We start from the raw sequence: 25,151 nt of genomic DNA on the forward strand, positions 1-25,151 counted from the left end.
CACGTGATTAAATTTTATTGCTTGAAATAAAGATGAATTCAAACCCATTTAGAGACGATATGCAACACATGACGCCGAGAAGGAAGAATAGCATGAAGGGTTTTCATAAAGTATATGCAATACCGGATAAATCTATTATTCAAAGGTATACTACATATGTATAAAATATCGATACCAACTTTTGTTGATGTTCGAGGTTAGAACTTTTACAAATAAGAGGTAGTAAAATGGGTTACGAGATATGGGTTTATTTACAATTCATCTTGCTCTAGTTCAGAATCTTCTTCAGCCACTTCTTCAACTTCCTTCGCCTTTTGTGCTTCTTCTTCTTCTTGTTTCTTCTTCTCCACTTCAACTAAGTATTCTTCGTAAAGGGCAAGGCCATCAACACCGTGAGAACCGTTTTCCTTGATGAAGGCTAGGAAAGCTTCGGCAGTTCTTGGTCCCTCGAAAAGAATTGGTTCAGTTTCTTCACCGGCTGGCCACAAGTATAAGACTGGGAAACCTGGGATTTCGACAGATTGAACGTCATTGGCAGTAGCATCGATCTTGGCAATCAAGACCTTATCTTTCAATTCGTCATTTTCATGAGCAAATTCAGCCATGCTTTCATAAGTTGGTGCCAACTTCTTACAATGACCACACCATGGAGCGTAGTACTCAACTAAAACATCCTTCTTTGGATCACGGACAATTTCTTCATGGTTTTTACCAACAATCTTAAAGACAGAGTTTTCTTGGATTTCTGGAATTTCTTCACTTTTAACAATAGGTTCCGCCTTACCTTCCAAGAAATCTTCAACAAACTTGGTGATTTCTTCAGTGGCTAAAGTGATTGGTTTTTCCAAAGCCGCGAATTCTTCATCAGCCAATTGTGGCAAACCGTACTTCAAGTCCTTAATGGTGTCATGGATGGCAAACAATGGGAATTGCTGCTTTTGGTTCAAGTTCTCGGCGTGTCTACCGAATTTGGAAGCATCCAAACCAGCAAAGTTGACCTTACCTCTGAATTTCTTAGCCAAGTCAACAAAGTGAGATTCGTATTCTTCACGTTCTTCTGGGGAAGTGTAGAAGAAGTATGCCAAAGGCACCTTGACAGCCATATAAGCTTGGTAAGTTTCACCGTTAACATCACCAAAGTATGGGAATGCTTCAACAGCAATCCAAGTGGAAATAGTTTCGGCGTCAAAGTCTTCACCTTCGTACACAATTGGCTCAGATTCACCTGGCAAGTAAATGGACAACTTTCCATCACTACCGTGTTGAATGAAACTGTAGTCATCTCTTAAAGAATCAGCGACTTGGTAGAAAGTTTCATTGAATTCTGGAACGCTACCGTCGACAACATAGGTGTTATCCAAGTTCTTGGCAATAATTTCATTGAAAGCCTTTTCATCTTCTACAACTTGCACAGCAGGTTCAGATTGCTTCAACATGTAGTTGACAATAGCCTTAGCGTCTCTACCACCTTGGTATTCACCAGCAGCCTCTGGGTTACCGTTCTTGAATAATTTCAAAGATGGGTAACCTGGGATTCCTTGCTCTTGACAGAATTGTTGATTTTCTTGACAATCAATTTGAGCCAATGGAATATCTTTAGATTCCAATTCATCTGCTGCTTTCACATATTCTGGTGCCAAAGTCTTACAGTGACCACACCATGGAGCAAAGAATTCGGCCAAAACTAATGGATGCTCCTTGATAAATTCATGGAATGTATCAGCATCTAACTTAACAACAGCAGAATCCTCTGGAGCAACAGCATCTCCTTGAGCAGAACAACTAGCTGCCATCAAAGCAGCCAAACCAAATCTAACGGTATTCTTGAACAACATCTTTGTCTTTGCGATTCTATCGATCTCTTATACTATCAGACTACACCGAAACTAGTTCTTGAAAACACCCGATTCCAATTGCGTGCGTTGTAAAAGAGGAAAGATTATCAACGGAGTTGTTAACTTGACGGAAAGATCAAAAACTGAATGAATGATAAAGTACAGACTTATCTTTACTCATAATTAACTATTAACACGAGAAGATCGAAGTTACATGGCAAATCTAGTTTATATATACCTTTTTTTTCTTTTACCTAAGGTGGCCGTGTACTTGGAGGCAACAGTACGAAAACTCGAAAAAAGCACCAAAATGACAGAGTGGTATTATGGGAAGGATATGTACATGCGGGTAACGAGTACTCTGAATTTCATAGATTATCGTTGATCTTTTGACATTACGTATGCACATTTACCGATCGCTGCACCATAGAAGTTACTAGATGAGAGCGGTTGTTATACTTGATGGTATATACAATTGAAGTATACTTTATACTTTAATATATCGATATAGCAGAGCCCTTAAGGATCTTACTGCTTCTGTTACTCTTTTTTTTCTTCTGTATATTGATTCAGTCTGAAGCCGTATTACTAGCAGTAGAAGAAGCTGGAGGTGGAGGAGGAGGGGTTGCCTTTGATGAGGATCTTGGTGATTGATCTTTTCCCTCTTGGAAGTAGTCAGCCATTGATGCTGAAGCAGCCGCAGCATTGGTAGTGTTCGAACCGCGGTGAAGCTGTGCTTGTCTTCTTCCAACCGGAACTGGTACCTGAAGTGGGTTTGAAGGCATCGTTTCTTTATTATCCGCATTATTAGCCAACGTCGCAGGAATTAAAGTTGGTTGTGTAATTGGGTGGATGATGTTGTTTGAATTGTGAGATTCAACGGCTGCTGGAGAGTGGATAATTGATTGTGAATTTTGGATAGGTGCCGGGATTCTGTGCAAGAAACCGTAGCCAACGTTGCATCCAAGCCTTCCGTCAGCAGCAAGGTGTACCGTCACAGGTCTTACGCAATCCACGGCTTTGTTGTATACGTATAGTACTAAAGAATGGTTCGCTCTTGATCTGACAATGTCTTGTAACAGATGCTCACCGCCAGTTGCTAGCAATCCATCTTGGCATGCGATAATGTAATCCTGATCTGGAATCAATCCTGCTTGCATAGCGGGTCCGTTTTCAATGTTTAGTTGTAAAACATGGTAACTATACGTAACAGCGATTAATGGGGTCCATTGCACTTTGAAACCTAACGCTTCAAACATCTTAGAAGTCATTAGGGATTGTTGCGCATCTGTTTCATCCAACGGGATCTCGCTCACAGAGTTTTTCGCCGAGACGTAAAGATACTCCTCTCTGTAAACACCCCCTTTACCAGACCATACATGTAACTTGATAGTGTTGCCACAATGCTCATTGAAGAATGATATAATCCTTTTATAATCTGGGTAGAACGTCTGTGATGCACCCATGGTACCATCCTGTACCAAGGGGATCGGTTGGTTATTGAAACCAATGATATAATCAAAGAACGAAGTTAATTGCAATTGCGACTCGTCAACTTGTACCACTCTTAAACCATATAGAGAATCCGTTTGATGAGCATATCTAGGGTCATCTTCCCTTATCGGGAACAATTGTGGTGGTACTGAATGAAAATATGAATCAATAGGTTTGTCCCCAACCGTTCCAGTAACAGACTCTTCAAGAGTTCTGACAAGATTTTTCGCTATTCTGAACATAATTATATTGCAATGACAAATATAACAGTTTCAAATCGGATAGCCGGTGTGCCAAGGTACTGTTGTAGGATCACCCCAGACTGGACTAGATTAGATCAGACGAGTATTTTCTACATTCAACCTTTGGCTAAAGATTTCAAAGAAAGAAAACATGCAATAGGAAAACGGAAACCATTTTGGAGTTTTCAGAAGCATTTCACGTGACCTACAAACAAAACGCTAATGGTTCATTTCATACCGGTGGAAATAGCAGCCAAACATCAACGTAACGCTCTGACAATGGACTATCGGGCATGCTAGACGATCGAGATAGTCTTTAAGTAGAAACGACAATCTCTACCTTCAGGAGCCTTACAATTTTCTCACCTTCTTCCCATCCATTCAACGCGAAAGGAAACTTAAAAGTACAATTGCAAATGTGCTACATAGTATTATCTCTACATTGTTTCGACTGACGTATTCAAAGCTGAAATAGTAGTACTTTGAATTCTTTTTATCAGTTTCAGGACTCTACATTCCCACCCCACCTAATTAACAACCTGCCTTTCAGCATTGATACACGTGAATTCCCGGTGATTGCCCAATCGGTAGGCAAGCCGCGAAACGGCTTTTAAGGACACTGGTGCGTATCTATCCACAACAACGAGTACAGGTTCGTATATACATGTATAAACTGGTCTAGCCCAGAGCACTCACTGGTTCGTATATACCATGATCTTCTGAGCCAATACACACATTCGGCCCATAAGGTCAACCAAAACGTGACCCCGCATTTTCTTATGCGTCAATAACGTTGTTTGTTCGAGTAGCCAAGAGTAACGGTAACGGCGACCGTGACTAACAGGTGACAATTTTCAAATATTCTAAAAACCGTGAAAAAAACAGTTTCAACTGGAGATGGTGCGCAGTTTCTTCTACTTTATAATATAAGAGAGTGACTGTAGTTGAGAAAGGATAATTCATACTTTTTACTTTGTAGAAAAGATCAAGGATTCTTGTTAAAGAGTAGACAAGACACGACAAGACAAGCTAAAAGAATAACAACTAGAGCATAATGTCAGATCCTAAGTTAACCAAGGCGGTTGATTCTATATGCGATCAGTTCATTGTTACTAAATCGAAGATATCTCAGTTGACTGAGTATTTCATCGATTGTATGGAAAAGGGATTAGAACCCTGTGAATCAGATATCAGTCAAAACAAAGGGTTGCCTATGATTCCGACGTTTGTGACTGACAAGCCATCCGGTCAGGAACATGGAGTAACCATGTTGGCAGCTGATTTAGGTGGTACTAATTTCAGAGTTTGCTCTGTGGAACTATTAGGTAATCATGAATTCAAGATTGAACAAGAGAAGTCAAAGATTCCAACTTTCTTCTTCCAGGACGATCATCATGTTACCAGTAAGGATTTGTTCCAACATATGGCCCTGATCACGCATCAGTTTTTGACTAAACATCATAAGGATGTAATTCAAGATTACAAATGGAAAATGGGTTTCACTTTTTCATATCCAGTCGATCAAACCTCCTTGAGCAGTGGTAAGTTGATTAGATGGACCAAGGGTTTCAAGATCGGTGATACTGTTGGGCAAGACGTTGTTCAACTGTTCCAACAAGAATTGAACGATATTGGGTTATCAAATGTTCATGTGGTTGCATTGACTAATGACACTACTGGAACCCTATTGGCTCGTTGTTACGCTTCCAGTGATGCGGCAAGAGCCATCAACGAACCAGTAATTGGCTGTATCTTTGGTACTGGTACGAACGGCTGCTACATGGAAAAGCTTGAAAATATTCACAAATTGGATCCAGCTAGCAGAGAAGAACTTCTGTCTCAGGGGAAGACCCATATGTGCATCAATACCGAATGGGGCTCTTTTGATAATGAACTAAATCATTTGCCTACTACAAGTTATGATATTAAGATTGATCAGCAGTTCTCCACCAATCCCGGGTTCCACTTGTTTGAAAAAAGGGTCAGTGGTCTTTATTTGGGTGAAATACTTCGTAACATACTACTAGACCTTGAAAAACAAGAGTTATTCGACTTGAAGGAATCTGTTTTAAAGAACAATCCCTTTATTTTAACCACAGAAACTTTATCACATATCGAAATTGATACCGTTGAGAACGACTTACAGGACACAAGGGATGCTCTTTTAAAGGCTGCTGACTTGGAGACCACCTTCGAAGAACGTGTCTTGATCCAAAAATTGGTAAGAGCTATTTCCAGGAGAGCTGCATTCTTAGCCGCAGTGCCAATTGCTGCAATTTTGATCAAAACCAACGCTTTGAACCAGAGTTATCACTGCCAAGTAGAGGTTGGTTGTGACGGTAGTGTCGTTGAGCACTATCCAGGATTCAGATCTATGATGAGACATGCATTAGCACTTTCTCCAATTGGCCCCGAGGGTGAACGTGATGTCCATCTACGTATCTCCAAGGATGGTTCCGGTGTTGGCGCTGCTTTGTGTGCTTTGCATGCAAATTATTAATTTTAATGACATTTTTTAAACATTTTGATTTGGTTTTAATTCCGCATATAATGCAGTTACGTCTATGAATGACTTTAAAGGATGAAAAACAATAACAATACATTCGCTACAGAGCACCAAACGCACATTTACTTTTATGTAGTTACAGTAGCCAGAAATCTGTTTAATGTATTCAACTCACTCTCTTATAACTTTGTTATGTAAGCTTACTTTATCTATTGGTATCGTACCTTTTTTTTTCCTTTGATTTACAACTGCCCTTCTTCGAGAAATCCCTTAAAAGACAATTTCATAAAATTTAAACCAACCCTCACTGGTTACTTCACGAAAGAATAGTTGAAGATAAAAGAGTTGCTACAATCATTTACAGAACTCATTGACCAAGCAAAGCTTACAGAACAGGTTCTTTAATCACAAATCACTCATAGGTTGGTCGAAATTAAAAATTATGGCTGTTCAAACCGCAGGATCAGACGTTTCACAGAGCAATGCTTCTGTCAGCACTGTCCCTACTAGCCATGACTCGTTCATTCCTAAATATACCAAAAAGCCTTTGTCACATCTAGACATTGACGGATCAGATCAACCTTTCGATCGAGTGCAGTTAACAAAGTTGTTGATTGATGCTTTAAAACAAATCGGATATGAAGAAACTGCAATTACCTTACAAAAGGAGAGCGGTGGGATATTGGTCGAATCAACTCATGTGAAGTCATTGTTTTCTGCTATAAAAGAGGGTAGGTTTTACCACTGTACGTTGGATCTATTGCTTCAGCTACCCATATTTCTCGAGTCCCTTGAACTATCAGGTGACTTATCACATGTCGAATTACCCCAAACAAAACGCAACATTTCAACCACAATAATTGACCACTTTCTCGCTGAATATGAGAAACTAGGTTTCGTGATGAAACGTCTGTCCGAATTCAAGGACGTTGATATAGTTAAGTTAACTATATGCGTGGAAATGCTAGTTGCAATTCAAACTTTGGCTTTCTCTGAGATTTTGATGTCAGATAGACGAATGGCCTTGGAATTATTAAGGCTTGTCATTAGACCTACGATCTCGATTTGGGATACGTTGCTAACACTGCAAACAATGAAATATGACTCAGAAATACAGTGGCAAACAGGAAATGATGTCATGTATTCCAACTCTTTTTCCTCTTTCCAACCTGAACACTTATTATCGCAGCTTTCTACCTTGATTGTATGTGGTCAAAACTCCAATGCTGCACCTTTCGTTACCAGAGAGGCCACATTTGAACACATCGCTCACTTTATTAATCCTAATGATTTAGTTCCTCGTGGTAGATTAATGCAACTATTGAAACAAGCAATTCAATACCAACGTTCAAGAGATTTGTTAAGCTTTCATATTGAGGATTCATCAACTGGTACTAAAAGAAGTGCTTCAAGTACCTATAATTTGTTACAGGATAATGTTACAAAATCAACTCAGTTTCAATTTGATAACATCAAAACATTGAATCGCAACAATGACGAAATCTGGTTCTTACAATTCTCGTCAGATGGGAGATTTTTGGCCAGTGCAAGCCCCTCAAAGAAATTCGAAAGGAAAATCATCATCTATGATGTAAAAAATAACTTCGAAATATATGCTATATGTTGTGAAACTCGTCAGTCTGTTTTATATCTTAAATTTTCCCCTGACAACACGAAATTGATCGCATGTTCAATCAACTCCGCTGCAAAAATATATGACCTAAACCAGCTATCCCCCCCTACATATGATGGCTATTTATGCGAATATGATCAGCTTAAACCTGTAGCATCCGTATTTGTTACATTCCCCACGACTTCAGATTCATCTGCCATTTCATCTAATAATACACCAGCATCAGCTGAAACTATGAGGTTATGGTGTGGAGATTGGTTCCATGATCCCGAATTGAAAGACTTCATCGTATTAGGTTCTCCGGATTCTGATGTAATAATTTATGACATGAAAACGGCTACCATTTTCGCTAGAATTTCGATGACTATGGGAGAAGATTTAAAGTCGTCCTTCCCTCATGTTCATGATATCAAGATTTCATCTGATGATAATGACTTGATTGTGATGAATAATGAGAAGTACATTGATGTGTTTGACATATCAACGTTGAAATACTGCATTAAAGAGAATGCAACGTTCGTTTCTCCCAGAAAGAGACGATTATTGATCGGTAAAAGAATGACTGGAATGCAGTTCCCAGACACTTCTCAATGTTCTCCAGATCCATCACTATCATCATTATTACTAGTCTCGATTCAAAACCAAGAGCTACAACTTTGGGACTATCAAAGAGATATTTTAATACAAAGGTACATCGGTCAAATCCAATCAAATTTCATAATACGTTCATGTTTCGGTTATTATTCAAATTTTATTGCAAGTGGTTCCGAGGATGGAAAGATTTATTTGTGGGATAGGTTCTATGGTAATATCATTGGTGTAATACCTGCCCATTCGGAAAATTCGACAAGTTCACAATCAAAGATATGTAACATTGTTGCATGGAATCCTCAAGATCAAACAATGTTTGCATCCGGCGGTGATGATGGTCTAGTTAAAGTATGGAGGGTATCTGCTACATAGTAGACAATTGTCTAGCTTCTCTTTTTCCTCTTTCCACGTCCAAACCGTGGAAGACTGGTAGTGAAACCACCAAAAAAAGGAATAACAAGTAAAATGCATACCTAATATTATGAGTTTTATCTGTAATTAAGCCGATCAACAGTGGTCCTAGTATTGAGGAGCCTTTATCAGTTACACTAAAAAGACTGAAAAATGTAGATTCTTTCCCACGTGGTACAAGCAAACTGAATAACGAACGCGACACAGCAGCTAAGCCTCCCAAGGACACACCATACCACACTCCCAAGATATACATCTCAAATTTGTGTTTCAAACCAATGTTTTGGAATACAAATCCCGTCATCCCATACAATGGAATAACACTAGACCAAATGATTATAATGATCAAAACCTGCTGCAAGGGAAGTCTCAAACGTTCGCTTAATAAATGGGGTATGTAGACAGCACCAAGCATTGCCATAACCATCGTTATGATACTTAGAGTAATTAGATTTATAGCTGTCATCTTCAACTCCGTTTTGGCAAACAAAATGGCAGTAGAGTTAATTGTCGTCAAAGAATCAGATATAATAAACCACCCAATGAGAAAGATTACCACGTCTTTCAACAATCTTGCGTGCTTCAATGACTCCCACAATGAGTTCCAGCCGTATTCCATATAATTTCCGGTGTTGGCCCATGTAAACTCATGCTGTTCTTGATCTGTGTCACGGGGGATATCCTGTAACAAAAATGCTATCGGTATTTGCCACAGTAACCACCATAAGCCTACAAATAGAATCGCTATTTGAAGATTGTCGTGGTTTTTGCTTTGTTTTACCAACAATATTGAAAATAATTGTACGATAAGCGCACTGAAATATCCATAAGAAGCACCACGACCGCTTATAATAGAAGTTTTGATATCAACTTCCAGCTGATCTTCATTTCCAACCAAAAATCCCACAAACACTGGTAACAATGAGTTTCCTACAACATTAATGACTCCGTAGCTACAATTTCCGACTATTGCAAGCAAAGGTAATACGTAGTACTGGTCTGATCTAAGTGTACCAATAAACCATGTCGCTAAAGCCCCAACTGTTCCAAAAAATAATAGGACTCTCTTCTTAAATGCTATGCTCTGACATTTGTCGACAATACCACTGACGCTGATTACTAGTAACGTCTGAAATAGAACACTTAGGGAAAAGGTATATAATGCAAAGCTAGATGTATCAATGAACCATCTTCCATTAAACATAGGTAGTACGCACTTATCATCATTCACTTCGCATCTGAGACTATGATCATCCAATTTAACACCGTTAATCCTACCAAACTGTTCTAACAATAATGGGACATACGTGGAAACAGCGCTGACTATGAAGGGTTCACTTGAGAAGCAATAGAAATACCATCCCTTGATATTACGTTTGGCTTGATCAGGTATAAAAGCCGAATTCTCGGCAGGAACTGCCTCATAACTCATCACGACGCAAGTGTGGTGTTTGTTTTCGAGCGCGCTGTGGTTAGTGTTTTGGTGTGGTAATGCTCGACTGTCTAAACTAAACTGTTTCCCTTGAAACGTCCTCGAAATTAAAGGTTTTTTTTAAGTGAAGAGAAAGAAAGCATTTCACATAACGACTATTTTTACGCAAAGCAAATATTAAAAAAAAAAGTGGAAGTTGTTTGATTAACTGTGTGTGTATATATATATGTTATTATGTGGATGAGAGCTTGATTGTTAAATATAATATGCAGTGAACGGGTAGAAAATAAAAAGAGTATATTTGACAAGGGAACACTATTGTACAGAGACTTCTTGGTTTTGATTTTCTTGATTTTCTGAAGATTCTTGTTGATCTTGATCTTGGTTTTGCTCGTGTTTTTCAGTAGATGAGTTTGGTTTGAAGGATGGTAATGAATCTATTATTGGGTTGATTGGTTCAATTTTAAATAGCTCTAATTCATCGCTGACGAATTCAACGGTGTCGTAAGATTTTGGTTCAGAAATGGATTCGTCAGCAGTCCAAACTTTAGAACTTAATGCATACTGGAACAAAGGATTCCCAACGACATTTTCGAAAGGTTCAGTCAATTTAGCAATGTTGACATTGGAGTTTTCAGAGTTTTTCAATTCTCGTAATGCAGCTAGAATCAATCCGACATCGCCGTAAGATAAGTTTAGCATACGATGGAATCTTGAGATCAATGCCAATGGAACGTAACCTTGAGCATTCATTTGCGATTTTAAGAACATATCTTTGCTCAAGTTCTGTATGCTGAAATAATATTGGATTTGACGGACAATCTCATTAACCAAGACGTACGATGGGGTATAATTCTGTTGGTACATTACAGGAGCGTACGAACGTTGACGTTGATACTTTGAACCATGGTAATGATTCTCATTATTATGGTTATTTTTGTTATGCTGGTGGTGGTACCCATGACCATGGTTGTTGTGGTGATTTGCGTTTCTTGGGTAAAATGGCTTAGAGTTAGGAGTAAAGCGGCGTTGCTGGCTTTCAACTTTCTTACCATCAGTTTCAGCAGATGGTGGAGCAGATATACCGTTTTCGGAAGAAGCTTCAGAGTTTGAACTGGATGCCGTTTCTGGTCTCTTGTCCGCTTGGTTAGACTCTTCAGTATATCCGTTTTTAGTGATATCAGAAGAACCCGAGGCAGAAGCAGGAGTAGTTCCATTGACAGAAATCTTTTCGTTGGTGCCATTCGAGCTCGATGTCTTGTTTGTCTGGCGATCCTGCTTCTTTGTTGCTTTCTTTTCGCCTTCAGAGTCCTTTTTGGGCTTCGCGGTAGAGTCTTTACCCTTGGTCTTTTTGGCAACCTTTGGCTTATCCTTCTTGGTCTTATTTTTCAGTTTTTTACCCTTACCGCCATTAGCATTACTGACATCAGGAATTTTGTCTTTAACAGTGATATCCACATCTAATGGAACCCATCTTTCCTTACCGGTCAAAGACGGAGTACCTTTACTACGAGACTTGCTAGAACTGGAGACTTTCTTATTTTTAGCCGCAACAACCTTTGACAAATCTAAAGGCTTATATTCAGTGACACCGGTCTCTTCCCAAGGAGACTTTTTTGGCAAAGGTGCCAACACTAACTTCGGCTTTTCTCCTTCAGAATCAACACTGGAAGATTCTACATCATCATTAGCAGTGGCAACAGTAGTGTCGTTACTACTGGCAGTAGCAACCTCAACTGAAACAGCTTCAGTTTCATGCGGAGTATCAGTAACAGGAACAGTGGTAGTTGTAACAGTTTCGGACATATTGTTTCTCTAACGTTTTCTCTCGTTCCTTCTATATTCTCTTTCAAACAACAATCTGATGATGACTAAAACACTCTTAAGCCAAATTTCAATGCAGTTATATTTGCTTTCTTTACGTGTCGGATCAAAACTTAGAACTAACACTTACTAAGACAACTCCAAAAAAAATGAGTGCAGGAAATAACTTAATGTAAAAGCTTTTTATCAATGCCTTTGGTTCTGTCAAAAAAAAATAGTACACCGCTTACACAGAATTATACTTGCCTTGGCTTGTTCACAATATAGTGGTGGAAATATAGTATTAGTCTTCCAAGAGGTTACTGGTTATATAATTTGTTCATATCTCATCGCATATCTTTTGTCAATGATTTTTCAAAACTGAAAAAAAAAAACGAGAAGCGAAGAGCATCAGTGAGCAAAGTTAGCTTCAAGAAAGAAAAAAGTGCGTGGTGCGGTGTAAGGGTTTATCGATTTTCTACCCTGATAATATGTTAGAGTTTACTTCACTCATACAACCAAAGGAAAACGTTACTGAGATGTGAGCATCAGCGGAGGCAATTGAGGCTCGTTGTTGTAAGAGAGAACACTATTTGACATACTAGGTACTGTTTAGATGATTGCTGCTGTACTAAGTTGAAATTTTGAAGTCAAATGAAAAAAACATGGGAATTTAATCACAACAGGTGTTTCTTTAGGCAATTAAGATTTTAAGGTGCGCGACAATTCTGCTCAGCTCAAGACGATAAATCACACAAAGAATACATTGATAAATTGAGCAGTATCAGATTCACATCGAGGAATTAAGCGGTATTATTTACTTACTATTTCGTTGTGTTAATCCAAAGATCTATATTCGTCGAACGAAAGAACCACGGAGAGAATATAGGTGTTTTAAGTGTGTGCAGGTCATGTCAGACATTGATTTGGATTCTTATTATGAGGCACTAGGCGTCAAGACTCCAGAAGAAATATTGAAAGATTGGGAAAGGACCTCTCCGCCAAGAAAATTCGGAGACAATTCAGAAGAGATCCAGTATAATGGGTACGTCAGAAACCAACTAGCTGAGAAATTGGTGGCATTGTACCTTAAAGACCTCGGAAGCATTCTCAAGAAAACATACATCGCACAGAAGAAGTCCCATGTAGCTTTAGTTCAACGTTTTGAGGAAGAGGTCTTCAATACATGTCCTTTCCATTCAGATGTAACCCCTTCTGATGCTTTACTCTGTGATCGGATTCGGGATGCGGCCAAGCCAAAATTGCAATGTTATCCTGGTAGATCAGAATGGAAAAAGTGGAAGAATGCAATTGAATGCATCAACTTAAAGAAGACTATCCTATTTTGTGTGGATTTAGAGGCTTACGAACGAGATACAAATATCGTAACAGAAATCGGTATTACAATTTACGATCCTCGAGAAAATTTTGACCATTCTGTTTTACCGTTAACACGAAGCTTTCACTTCTGTGTCGAAGAGGCATATGACCTTAGGAATGGAAGGTTTGTTGACGATGCTAAGGACAATTTCATATTTGATGATTCTCAGATATTACCCTTAGATGAGGTCGTAGAACTTGTCCAAAACCTCATTGATAAATACTTGATTCCACACAACAGAGCGGAACACTCTTGGAAAAGAGCATTGGTTGGGCATGGTATATCAGGGGATATTAGCTGGCTAGAATCGTTGGACATAAGATTACCGAATAATGTTCAAACCTTGGATACCCAAAAATTATTCGAGAATATGTACGGAAGACAATCATCACTCAAGAGGCTACTGAATTTATGCAGAATACCACACTCCTACCTTCATAACGCGGGGAATGATTCCTACTACACTCTACAGTTACTTTTGTCAATGTGCGATATAGGAACAAGAATCAAGTTGGATTTGGACAATTGGCATCATGTAAGAAGATTAGAGGAGAATTTATATTGTGTGGAGCAGCTCGAAAAACAAGGGAAGCGTAAAAGAAATCGTGGAAACAATTTCTCACAACGCTAAGAAATGCATTTTTTCTACAATATTCGCGCTGATATTACAGTATATAGATGTGCATACGTTATGCTCATATATATATTATATTTTGCTGCCCGTAATCACAGTTCAACCTTTCTTGTCTCCAGCCAGAAAATGTTTGATTTCCTACTGTTTGTCGTACATATGTTCGTCTACCTCACAACTTTTTCTAAAGTATTAAAAAAGAGAGAAAATTTATATTCAAGAGTAATAGAGAAAGACGGTATAGACCTACCGATGAGGTGAGGCTCTGCAAGAGCGAAGACAGAATATCGGCCCATAAAACTTTTTCGAATCCGGTAATGTCTTCTGGAAAGTCCTATAGACCAGGTCCAAACAATCATCGAACTAAATTTGGCATCAACATTCAGAATCATAATCAAGATAACAGAGCAATGTCATCCAGTAAGAAATTTTTTGGTCATATTGGTAATGCCGTTCAATCTTACCAAGCTGCTCTCAGGGTGCTAAAACCAGTTAAATACACAGCGGTTAATAGTGTCGTTTTGAAAGAAACAAACAAAAAGCAATATCATCCAGATCGAGAATTGCAGAAGCATATTGAAGACTATCTCACAGCATTTGGTGAGAGGAGTAAGCTGGCACATACAGAATCTGATCTAAAATTGAATCAAAAGATAGAAGCACTATCTCCAAGCAATGCTTCGGACAAAGAACTTATTCAAAAAATAACAGCTAACCATATTCCTAAAGTAAGGTTACTACCGGGAACCCCTAGTTGGGCAGAGTTTACCAAGGTTTTGAAATCAATACAAAGTCGAAATACTATATGCATGAGTATTGACATAGAAGCATGGGAAAAGAACCCTTCCATAGTAACAGAGATAGGAATATCTATCTGGGACCCTCGGGTTGAAGACGGGAAATATTCCATATCGGGCCCTACCTTCCAAAACCACCATATTCTTATAGATCAATCCTTGCCACTTCGCAATACACAATTCATGCCTGACCACAAATATCAATACTTACTAGGTAAGTCCAAAGTAATGGATATCAGACACTGCCAAGCATTTATTCAGGGATTGATTGACAAATACATGGTCCCAGATCCTAATGAATCACAAACTCTCGGCTATCAAAGAGCTTTTGTAGGCCACGGGTTTGCCAGTGACTTGAAATGGTTGAAAACACTCCAGCTTAGAATTTCTGATGATATCCCAATTTTCGATACTATGAAGTTTTTTCAATCAATATACGGATCGACTGGATCAGGTTTGGGGAAGGCTCTACGATTGTTGCAAATACCACATGCATACATGCACAATGCCGGAAACGACGCTTACTATACACTGAGACTTCTACTACACATGTGCGATATCGAAAAGAGAAAGCTGTTAGCCTTGGATGACATCGAAAGGATCCAAAACATTATCGAAGGATGGAGGTCACATGACTCAGGAAATTCATCAGGTAAATCCAAAAGAAGAAAGAAGCTAGTGTCTACCGAATTCCAAGGAGTAGCTCCATTCAGCTCGTTGCCTTGAACATCTAACATTCTTTATTGTATGTAGCGGATATTCACTCACTTCTTTAATACAAATCTCAAGAGGGTCGACATCACCAAGATCTAACAAGTAATCTTATTTCCGTACCTACCTCACTGTGCGCCCTCTGAAAATTCCGTAGCTCTTAATTGCAAAACGCGTGATTTTAATTTCAAACATATGCGAGGTACACATGCAGGACAATGGATGGTGCCTTCTAAACCTGCACCACTAGAGATTCTGAAGGAAATGCATTCTCACAGAAAATATCGCAATGCAACAATTTTGTTTGTTTTTTCACTTTTTTTCATGTTTTTTTGTTAACCTTTTAGTTTTTACCAGCAATTTTCCTGTAACCATGAGAACGGCTAAACTCACAAACAACCAAAAAACTTTCAGCATCATCCAAGTAGTGGATTTCCCCTTTTCTCCTGTTTCGCGTCTGGATATATAGGAAATCGTTCAGAACCGGAACGATTAACTGCTGGTTATATTGGTAGGAACGGTTAGTTCCTTCAGCAAATCAGCCCATCTTGGAATTAGGATCAAGGTAGCCACAAGCAATAATAATAATAATAATAATAATAATAATAATAATAGTAATAATAATGATAATAAAATAACAGTAATAATATTAACACATCCCAGCAAACGTTTTTGCCCTGTTCATAACTGGTAGGCAAGCACTAACGCAATTGATTTTTGGTGTGCACCCTGTCTCGTTCAGCTCCGGTTTGAGGTGGAGAACTAAAAAATCCAGCTCGCGCAACAACAACAAATCTGTTTTTTGTGTTGTCCGTTTTTGTGCAGTATGCAGCACCAAACTCCATATCGAGAAAACATCTGATAAATGGTACTATATTTCCCTTTCGTAGCAACAGCGTAGAGATTTGAGACCTGCGACTTTATAGTTGAACAGCTTACAGCAACTGTTTGAACTTGTGGTTCCTGAACGGCTCTACAGGGTAGTCTGTGCTCGAAGAGAGGAAAGTAGTTCTTTCACTCGTTTCATCGTCGTCTTTGTCTTGCAAACGGTAAGCTGCAGGTGTAGGGTAGTCCATTGAATTCCCTATCCGAAGGTTCTCACAGCTTTTGGGTGCTCTTAATATATATAATATATAATCTCGACAGTTTCTGACGGGACAAGCCTGTAAAACTAGTGATGGTTGGACTATCTGTTTACAGCTTTTTCAATAGACTGTTTGTTTCATATCAATAGCTCAGAATACTCTCAGCTTACAAGACTATCCCAACCTTAAATTGAAAAGAGAGATGGTTTCCTTTAATAAATTATGCTCTTTAGCCTTAATTAGCAGTGCTGCTTTGGTCTCTGCTGCCACTTACCACATTGATGTGGATTACGAAGAATACTTGGATGTTTACTTCCATTACAGAGAAAGTGGTGACGCCGTTACCGTTGAAGCTGATGCTACTGGTTTGACTATTAATGTCGATTCCAATTCAGTTATCGCCTCTGATTGTCAAATCCTGCAATCCGGTATGTTAGTGTACACCAAAGATGGTAGTTCCGATAGAACCTTGGTTACATGGGACCAATACGAAGTGTTCCATTTGACTTACGATGGTTCGGAAATCACTTACAATGCTGTTAATCCCCAATCTTGTGGTCCAATTAGCTCAGTGTCCTCTACCACAGTTATTACTGCTAACGATGATATCCCAACTAAAGACGTTCCAGTGGACCAAATCACCTATAGCGCCTCATTGACTGAATCAGTACCAAGCACTACCGTTGTTACCACCACTGTCAGCGGAGTTGTGACGTCTTACACATCTTATTGTCCTATTAGTACCATTTACGGTAACTCTGTCGTCACTGTCACTGAAAATGATGTTGTTACTTCTTACACCACCTACTGTCCAGTTTCTGAAGTTGTCCTAACTACTCAACCAAAGACCGTTACCAAGACTATCACCTCCTGTGATAACAACGCTTGTACTGCTACTACGAGTGAGTTGACCACTGGTGAAACAATCACTGTTACTAAGAGTATTCAGACTGATGTTATCACAAACACCAAGGCCAACAGCGGAACTGTCACCAAGAGCATTGAAACTGTGCCTACCACAAGCGCCAAAGCTAACAGCGAAATTGTTACCAAGGGCGTCAAGACCGAAGCTGCTACAAGCACCAAAGGCGATACCGTAATTGTCACTAAGACCACTGGCAATACTCAAGGTCAAACTGAAACTCGTAAACAAACCCAAACTCCAATCACTACTTCCGCTACCTATGCTCCAACCGACAAGGTCACTACCGTGCTATCCGCTAGCTCCACTGATTCCGTTCACGTTTACGAAGGTGAAGCTAACTTCTTCAGTGTGAACAAGTTGGCCATTGGTATCTTGGCTGTTGGTGCTGCTATGATCTAAGCAACATACAGCTGGGCTGTATCTTTTCCGAAAGTTCTTTCGGTTACGAGTTCTTCTGAGTTGTTACAAGTTTTTATAATTATTTTAGGGGTTTTACCTTAACTCTATCAACCCTACTACTTCGCTTCAAATGTGCAATGTTTTTTTAAACTATCTATCTAGCACTACTACATACGATATTTACATCGCAATTATACGGAAAGTTTCCCAACCACTTGACTGTCTCCTTTCATCGTAGCCCGGGTTAATCCATTTCAGAACGAAAAGAAAAACCCATCATTGGTCAATGGTGATATTCAAATCTATCCAGCTAATATGAAGCTGCTTGAGAAAATTCAACTTTATAAGGAAGCCAACAACTTATCCAAATCACCGGAGTTGTTCAACTCTTGCAAATCAGAGTTACCACCGATGTGCTTGCCATTAATAAAGATGTTTGGAACAGTCTTTTGGCCGGTAATTTCTGCCAAAGCATCCTGAATATCGGAACCATCTTCTAGTTGGTTCAATTGCAAAACAGTAGCCAACTTTTTGTCCACCTTCTTTTCTTCAAACAAAGTTTTCAAAGTGGCTTGGCAGTATGGACAGTATGTCTTTGAAGCGACAAAGATCTTAGATGAGTTGATTAAACCTTGGACACGAGCGATTGTTGCGGCACTTGGCATTTTTGAAAGATGTATTGTAATTGTGGTTGATGGCTGATAAATAAAACGGTTAATGATAGAAACAAGATCGACCAATAACTATTCACTGTCTCGCTAATCGCACAGAAAATGTCTTGAAATATCAGCAATGTGAACTTCTTACTTTATATATATACATCAAAATCCAGAATTCATTAATAATTTGAAAAAGTCAGTAGGTATTATTGTTGCGATACCGAGAAGCAATGCCGGCCGCAAGAAAAAAAAAAGATTTAGTCATAGTACTTTACTCTGTTCATATTAGGGATATTTGATTACACCCACAAGTCCCACAAGGCGAGTTGTTCTACCCTGCTGTATGTTATGGGTCTGCTTACTGGCGAATGCAGAAACGGGTACACTCGTTGAATTACTCGGACCGGGTAAGACCGATACTTTCTTACACGTGACCCAAAATTATGTTGGCGACCCTTTTGTATTCCGGTAATCTTCATGATGTGTTGTGATATGTAACTATACATGTCACGTGGCTTTGATCTTATCAGATCTTTATTAGAAGAATCCATCTTGATCAGCTATATACCTCCTAGTAGAATTAGATGTACCTGGTGTCTCTAGACCCAATTCCTAATAACTAGTAGATTAGATCTGAGTACTGGTTTGTATACTTTGTTATGTGTCAGTGATACAAAACTATTATTAAACGCCTATTACATTGGTATTATCCGGTCATGCATTATGACTAGTTCCAACATGATAGCTACTGAATGAACAGTTACATACAAAGCAATTAAAGCGGAGTTTCTGTCCTGAAATGATATGTCGCTGCTTTCACTGTAAAAAATCTTGAATTAACAGTACGATCTCATATATATAGTGTAGTCTGTATGTTTGTCTCTCGAGTACTCGTAGCGTTCCGTCATTGGTACATAAGTTGTACGCACATCTTGTGCATGTTTTTCGCATTTTTTTTTTTAAAGGAAGGAAATAATGAAAAGTTCAAGATTAATGTTCGTTACTAGGACTATGGGCCTGAACTGATTTTCCCCTATTTCAAATTATCGTTATCAAATCACATCATAACGAGAGAGGAATCTCGAACAACAACTTAGTGCATTCCACCAGTTTCAACTACTCAAAGAAAGGATACCAACGGATCACTTAACCTAGTGGGCAGTTAGACCAATAGTGTTGCAGTAGAAAATAAAAATTAGCTTGCACGTCATCTGATATACACTAATGGGGTTTTTCACTGATCATCCATATACTTCGGTTACGGAATCCATCAATAAGGCCGTTATATCAGAAAATGCAACGTTAGAAGTTGAATTAGGAAACATACTGCAGTTGATTCGAACTGGTGACACCGACACCAATCAAGTAGAAGCAGCTAGGGCGATTAGAAAACGATTAAAGCATGGTGACCTGTACCAACAATCAAGGGCATTGGATCTATTAAACTTATTTGTTTCCCAGCTCATCCATTTACCATTGTTCTATTCCGATTTCAGATTGATTAACGTTCTTCTGGATATGTCTTCTAATTCAGGGAAATACCCAAAACAAATTTCAAGAAAATGTACATGTTATCTAATAGGGTGGTATCAATATTTGGCAAGTCACCAGGAGGTTGAAGGTTTTGAAATGCTATTTACTGTTTGTGAAAAGGCTTACAAAAACAAGAAAAGACATACCAAGGTCATGAACAAATCTTATCAGAAGAAAAAGAAAGCATTACCTCAATTTTTAAGTGACACTGCCGATCGAAGAGCTGTCACCGCTGATGAACGGTATGGGATTCCAAGAATTGACCTTGAGAAGGAAGCTCCTAAGATTAAACTATTGATTAGCGACTCCTTAGAAACCGCAGTGTCTCTATCGAATGCTTTGTTGGCAATTCCAGCTCATAGTAAGTCCACCGACAGTGAGCTGTGTACGGCCAAATTCGTTCAAGCAAGAGCATTGAGAAGGAAGGTTCTACGTTATTTGCAACTGATTACCGGTGGTGAACTTTTAGGTGCTTTACTCCATGCTAACGAGGAGTTGGTCAATGCATTGATGGCATTTGACCAATTAGCCGAAGAAGGAGACATGGCTTCTTTGAATGAACGTGACAGTGATGAAGATGATCAAGAGGACAACGAAGCTTACATTTCTGATGAGGCATCAATACCTTCGTACACATCTAGAGGTGGAGCCGCTCAGCCCAATGATCCATTTAGCGATAACAATAAAATTAAGAATTGATGCGATCTCCTGGCGGAGCGTAAAAAACCGTAGAGCCATCTGTTTTAATTGTGTAATATTGTACACCTAATATAACTAAGTGAGCTAAATAATTGCAAACCTACAACTATTTGCCTAATCTGGTGAGCACTAACCTTCCTTGAAGTTCAAACTGCAACTGTTGACACAATGTCTTTGGTCAGTTGGCAAATTCAAGATTTTCTGCCATCCCTCCCCTTCGAACACATGCCCCATATGACCACCGCATCTACTGCAGCATATTTCTATACGAACCATCCCAAACGATTCATCGCGAGTAAAAGTTAAAGATCCCGGTATAGCATCATAAAACGCAGGCCATCCGCAGCCTGAGTCGAACTTCGTCTCACTCTTATAAATAGGCAAATCGCAATTTGCACATGAGTAAATCCCTGTTTGTTTGTTGTGCAAGTAATTTCCTGTGTTTGGTCTCTCCGTACCCTTATCACGTAGTACTCTTAGCTGTTCTGAAGTCAAACTCGGATTCCATTTACCGGTGCTATTCATTGTTCTGTAAAATTGCTTTGATAAGTTTAAAGATAAAATCCTTGAACAACTTCTTGAGAGCATCAAAAGTGTGAAACAATTATGGAGTGGTAAAACTTTAAGAATTATACCTATCAACAAAATAATGAAAGCTGAACAATAGATCCGATGGTGATTACAAATGCGAGTTTCCAGTTGTTTTCTCTTTACGATAGCATGGCTCATCGGCTTCTTGCAGAAAGCTAGTTGAAAAAATCCAAAATTCTATAATTTACAGCTTAAACATCTTTGTCAATAAAGAGCAATCTACAAAACGAAAGAAGGAGGTTGATTACGGAAGCAGCAAACCAGTCCGCCCAGTTTTGACCATTACCACAGCTACTTACCAAATAGAAAATATCATAGACTGTAAACGATATTCAACACTATGTCATCTAATTATCCAACAACAATGTCTTGCACTGATGCATTTGATCAGTTAACAGGATGTTTCAGTTTAGGAGGTCAGTTTAGAAATTACTACAGACATGGCCACATGAACGAATGTCTGAAAGAATTCGAGAAATTTAAGTTTTGTGTGATCCATAGTAAAGATCCCGTGAAGGTACAGGAATGGCACAAAGAGCAGTGGCAGAAGAACCAAGAAAGGAAAGGTACCTCCGATGACATTTGGAAAGAAAGAGTATAAACCATGGCCGTTGGAATGATAGATAGTTGTATATTTTCCACACGTATGTCCTGTAAATAAATGAATCAAAGTTACGATTGCATCGAAATACTTCTAGCGCGAATGTAGTAACAGGATTACCCCGTTCCCCAGGAATCTTATGTCAGAATATTCGCAGGGTTCCTTGTCATTTCTTTATGATTTCCGACAATATGGGAAAATCTATATTTAAACTTAATCGATTATTTGAATAAAACCAAGTGATACCAGAAAGTTGATGAAAGGAGATCCGGGGAACAGCTCAGTCTGTGGAGCATATCATTGAGCCAACAGAAGCATATTGATCAGTGGCTAACCAGTGATTCAATTGTGTTTTTACATCTCTTAAGAACAGGCATAGAAACAAAAACAAATAATGAGCGGTACAAATGAATGGTCAACTGAGGAGGTTTGCAAGAAAGTCAAAGCAGAACTTGGATTAACGGACGGAGATACATTCATCCTAGATAGAATACGAGAGAACAAGATAACTGGATCTACGTTATCTGAAATCACACTTGCCGATTGCAAGGAGTTATGTCCTGATAGCATTAGTGCCGTGAGGCTTAAGACATGCATAAACAAATTTGTTGACACGGAAGAACAAGCACCGGAACAAGAATTAGTGTTGACTATGAAAGGCTTACACCAGACGTTAAATGAAAAGTTACAAGAATTCCAATCTAATTATGCGCAACTCAGATTGGATTTGTTGGAAATCGTGAAGAGGAACAGTGGATCTGGTTCAGGTTCCTCTCAGTCTTCTCAACAACTTCAACATCAACCTTCTTCGCAAGATTACTTCGATAGAGCTCCACACCATTCTTCACACACGCCATCATCACCCAAATACAGATCGAATTCCAATCCAGGGCTGCCACCACAATCTTCAAGCACCAGAAATGTTTCATCGTCACATATTGCCACCACACCCGGATCGGCGAATACTCCAGGCGGAGCTGGAGTATCATCAGCTCCAAGTTCAGAACCTATGAAACAATTACGTGCCTCAAAGGAGGATTCATGTGAAAAGGTTTTAAGAAATGCGATGAAGAGGCACAATTTGAATGAAACGGATTGGAGACAGCATGTTTTAGTGATATGCTATGGAGATCAAGAACGAGTTCTTGATCTCGATGAAAAACCAGTACAGATCTTCAAGTCTTTAAAACAACAAGGCCTGCATCCTGCAATTATGTTAAGACAAAAAGGTGACTTTGAGGAAGTGGGAGAAATGGCAGCAACACCGGGAGGTAGGCTATAATGTTTGTTATCTCCTCCTTCATCAACTGGAAAAAACACTTGGCAAGCAACCATAAACTTTCATTTTAGAGCTTTCATGAACGAATAATTGTATTGATAGATTAATTATCTCTTTCTATAAGAGTTACGTATGTTGTACAAAGACACATTCTCAACTATAGTAAATAACAAATAGAGCACCTTATCAGGAAAGTTTTCTCAAATAATTATGTGTACGGGTTGAACCTTCTTTTGGACTTCATCTCCTTTATCTTTTCTTGATCTTGCTTGAATTTGGCTAGCAACTCATTAATTTCCTGCTTCTTTCTTTCACGGACTTGGAATCTATAGAAGTCCTTCTTTGCCTTCTTGTCAACCATATTAGGCATCTTCTTAGGTTTCTCATGCTTTAATAATGGATTTCTGTTGAATATCTTTTTCCTTATGCTGTTTAATGATTTTGTATTCTTTCCTACTACTAATGTGAAACCATCTTCATCAACAATAGATGATTGTACTTCTTCTTGAGCTTGCTGTTCTCTTTGTTCGAAAAGAGCCATATGTTCATGTATATCCGTTTTCAAATATTTTAACGGTAATGGACGGTAGAATGCTGTGAATGTCTCGATTGATGGGGATTGAAATTCCCACAGTATCTGTTGTTGCTTCTTGCTAGAAGAGTATTTCCTTAGTGCTTCCCAACAGTTTTCTACGGACTGCTTATCCACAAACTGTAGTAATGCAGTATTTCTTGGCGTAAATCTTTTCTCACTAGGTTCATCAACACTCATTAAATGAGAAGTCAATGATGATAAGTCAACATCATGTAATCCGAACTCATCATGATAGAGTAGATCTTGCACATGCGAAACGGTTTCATTCTGATGACAGATCTCTTGGAAATTTTTCTTCAAGTTTTCGAGTTGTGTTAAAAGAGGTAGATTAACTAGGAATAAGCAGTGTTGTTCATTTTCCAGTTTTGATTGATGCTTTCTCACAAACATATAATGATATACTTTCGTCGGTTTCTGGTTTAAACTCTTTACTTGAGGTAGTAAAAACGGCACAATTAGGAAGCCATTTTGCATCTGTTCAAGAACCATTCTTTCGTATTGAAAGTGTGTGGAGAGGTATCTTGATCGGTGTATAACCCAAACAAATTCGTTGAAAGTTGTTGAAGCGAATTTCTTCAGCTCATCTCTTCTCATCACTTTACTAACTTTAAATCATAGTTTTCATTACACAACTACTAAATAGTGTCGAGAAGAAAATTTTCAATATAAGACGAAAGTCTTTTGAAGTCACGTGCAACAAAAAGTTGAGTATATAAACCCTTCTCCTCACCCACTACTTGAGAGAATTTGGAGGAAAGATATAATATTTGGGAAATGTCTGTCTTACAACCTTCCGAAGATCATTCACCACCTGATTTCAGCTGTTCAGCTTCTTTCATCAATTCGTACAACTGGGTAACTTGTTCTGGTGACATCTTTTCAAGCAGGTCAGTGGATAAAGTTCCTTCTTCCCATTCACCTCTTGTAATCATATGCAGATAATCCTGCCATGAGGCTAAGAATCCAACAATGTATAAGGGATTGTCAGTACTCTTATGCAACTTGAATTCATTCTTGACATATTGATCTCCCAACTCTCTCTGCATCGTTGGTAAGTTTCTGTGTTCTCTGAGGATTCTACGGTACAATTGTAACGGAGGCAAGAGCGGTTTGTGAGGTTTCCTCGAACCTAGCCGTCCCGCTCTAGTGGTCTGTTTGACAGCTTGCCTTAATAGATGGTTAACCTGCATGTTTAATGGGTTGCTGGTACGTTACGCGGAGTCACAGCTCTATATCATCAATTTATTCAACTCTAGCGATGATGATATGCGGTATCAAGCATTTTCATTAAGATTTCCATTGTTTTTGTATTTAGAAG

General features: G+C 38.8%; 16 protein-coding genes across 16 annotated transcripts; 8 read left to right on the plus strand and 8 right to left on the minus strand.

The window, feature by feature from the left end:
- Nucleotides 1-251: 251 nt before the first annotated feature.
- Nucleotides 252-1,835, minus strand: PDI1 (protein disulfide isomerase PDI1; the record flags this gene model as incomplete). The annotated part of the gene is made up of 1 exon (XM_452244.1): nt 252-1,835. One exon carries the CDS (start codon nt 1,833-1,835, stop codon nt 252-254), a length of 1,584 nt encoding a protein of 527 aa, XP_452244.1.
- A 569-nt stretch (nt 1,836-2,404) lies between these two features.
- Nucleotides 2,405-3,571, minus strand: GRH1 (Grh1p; the record flags this gene model as incomplete). Its single annotated transcript, XM_452245.1, has 1 exon — nt 2,405-3,571. One exon carries the CDS (start codon nt 3,569-3,571, stop codon nt 2,405-2,407), a length of 1,167 nt encoding a protein of 388 aa, XP_452245.1.
- A 1,054-nt stretch (nt 3,572-4,625) lies between these two features.
- On the plus strand, nt 4,626-6,071 carry KLLA0_C01155g (uncharacterized protein; the record flags this gene model as incomplete). The annotated part of the gene is made up of 1 exon (XM_452246.1): nt 4,626-6,071. One exon carries the CDS (start codon nt 4,626-4,628, stop codon nt 6,069-6,071), a length of 1,446 nt encoding a protein of 481 aa, XP_452246.1.
- Nucleotides 6,072-6,519: 448 nt separating this feature from the next.
- On the plus strand, nt 6,520-8,673 carry GID7 (glucose-induced degradation complex subunit GID7; the record flags this gene model as incomplete). The annotated part of the gene is made up of 1 exon (XM_452247.1): nt 6,520-8,673. The coding sequence occupies one exon, from the start codon at nt 6,520-6,522 to the stop codon at nt 8,671-8,673; it is 2,154 nt and encodes a 717-aa protein (XP_452247.1).
- ATG22 (Atg22p) lies at nt 8,666-10,144 on the minus strand (the record flags this gene model as incomplete). The annotated part of the gene is made up of 1 exon (XM_452248.1): nt 8,666-10,144. The coding sequence occupies one exon, from the start codon at nt 10,142-10,144 to the stop codon at nt 8,666-8,668; it is 1,479 nt and encodes a 492-aa protein (XP_452248.1).
- Nucleotides 10,145-10,459: 315 nt separating this feature from the next.
- Nucleotides 10,460-11,950, minus strand: SRO9 (Sro9p; the record flags this gene model as incomplete). Its single annotated transcript, XM_452249.1, has 1 exon — nt 10,460-11,950. The coding sequence occupies one exon, from the start codon at nt 11,948-11,950 to the stop codon at nt 10,460-10,462; it is 1,491 nt and encodes a 496-aa protein (XP_452249.1).
- A 908-nt stretch (nt 11,951-12,858) lies between these two features.
- KLLA0_C01232g (uncharacterized protein) lies at nt 12,859-13,959 on the plus strand (the record flags this gene model as incomplete). The annotated part of the gene is made up of 1 exon (XM_452250.1): nt 12,859-13,959. The coding sequence occupies one exon, from the start codon at nt 12,859-12,861 to the stop codon at nt 13,957-13,959; it is 1,101 nt and encodes a 366-aa protein (XP_452250.1).
- Nucleotides 13,960-14,276: 317 nt separating this feature from the next.
- KLLA0_C01254g (uncharacterized protein) lies at nt 14,277-15,482 on the plus strand (the record flags this gene model as incomplete). The annotated part of the gene is made up of 1 exon (XM_452251.1): nt 14,277-15,482. The coding sequence occupies one exon, from the start codon at nt 14,277-14,279 to the stop codon at nt 15,480-15,482; it is 1,206 nt and encodes a 401-aa protein (XP_452251.1).
- A 1,272-nt stretch (nt 15,483-16,754) lies between these two features.
- KLLA0_C01276g (uncharacterized protein) lies at nt 16,755-17,876 on the plus strand (the record flags this gene model as incomplete). Its single annotated transcript, XM_452252.1, has 1 exon — nt 16,755-17,876. One exon carries the CDS (start codon nt 16,755-16,757, stop codon nt 17,874-17,876), a length of 1,122 nt encoding a protein of 373 aa, XP_452252.1.
- Nucleotides 17,877-18,217: 341 nt separating this feature from the next.
- On the minus strand, nt 18,218-18,541 carry GRX1 (dithiol glutaredoxin GRX1; the record flags this gene model as incomplete). Its single annotated transcript, XM_452253.1, has 1 exon — nt 18,218-18,541. One exon carries the CDS (start codon nt 18,539-18,541, stop codon nt 18,218-18,220), a length of 324 nt encoding a protein of 107 aa, XP_452253.1.
- A 1,218-nt stretch (nt 18,542-19,759) lies between these two features.
- Nucleotides 19,760-20,767, plus strand: LSB5 (Lsb5p; the record flags this gene model as incomplete). Its single annotated transcript, XM_452254.1, has 1 exon — nt 19,760-20,767. One exon carries the CDS (start codon nt 19,760-19,762, stop codon nt 20,765-20,767), a length of 1,008 nt encoding a protein of 335 aa, XP_452254.1.
- Nucleotides 20,768-20,896: 129 nt separating this feature from the next.
- MXR2 (peptide-methionine (R)-S-oxide reductase) lies at nt 20,897-21,496 on the minus strand (the record flags this gene model as incomplete). Its single annotated transcript, XM_452255.1, has 1 exon — nt 20,897-21,496. The coding sequence occupies one exon, from the start codon at nt 21,494-21,496 to the stop codon at nt 20,897-20,899; it is 600 nt and encodes a 199-aa protein (XP_452255.1).
- A 202-nt stretch (nt 21,497-21,698) lies between these two features.
- Nucleotides 21,699-21,959, plus strand: EMI1 (Emi1p; the record flags this gene model as incomplete). The annotated part of the gene is made up of 1 exon (XM_452256.1): nt 21,699-21,959. The coding sequence occupies one exon, from the start codon at nt 21,699-21,701 to the stop codon at nt 21,957-21,959; it is 261 nt and encodes an 86-aa protein (XP_452256.1).
- Nucleotides 21,960-22,353: 394 nt separating this feature from the next.
- Nucleotides 22,354-23,241, plus strand: STE50 (Ste50p; the record flags this gene model as incomplete). Its single annotated transcript, XM_452257.1, has 1 exon — nt 22,354-23,241. The coding sequence occupies one exon, from the start codon at nt 22,354-22,356 to the stop codon at nt 23,239-23,241; it is 888 nt and encodes a 295-aa protein (XP_452257.1).
- Nucleotides 23,242-23,446: 205 nt separating this feature from the next.
- On the minus strand, nt 23,447-24,427 carry RRP7 (Rrp7p; the record flags this gene model as incomplete). Its single annotated transcript, XM_452258.1, has 1 exon — nt 23,447-24,427. One exon carries the CDS (start codon nt 24,425-24,427, stop codon nt 23,447-23,449), a length of 981 nt encoding a protein of 326 aa, XP_452258.1.
- A 206-nt stretch (nt 24,428-24,633) lies between these two features.
- Nucleotides 24,634-25,023, minus strand: SDH7 (Sdh7p; the record flags this gene model as incomplete). Its single annotated transcript, XM_452259.1, has 1 exon — nt 24,634-25,023. The coding sequence occupies one exon, from the start codon at nt 25,021-25,023 to the stop codon at nt 24,634-24,636; it is 390 nt and encodes a 129-aa protein (XP_452259.1).
- Nucleotides 25,024-25,151: the final 128 nt, after the last annotated feature.

This window comes from Kluyveromyces lactis, assembly GCF_000002515.2.
Source record: "Kluyveromyces lactis strain NRRL Y-1140 chromosome C complete sequence".
In the NCBI taxonomy this organism is placed as follows: Eukaryota; Fungi; Ascomycota; class Saccharomycetes; order Saccharomycetales; family Saccharomycetaceae; genus Kluyveromyces; species Kluyveromyces lactis.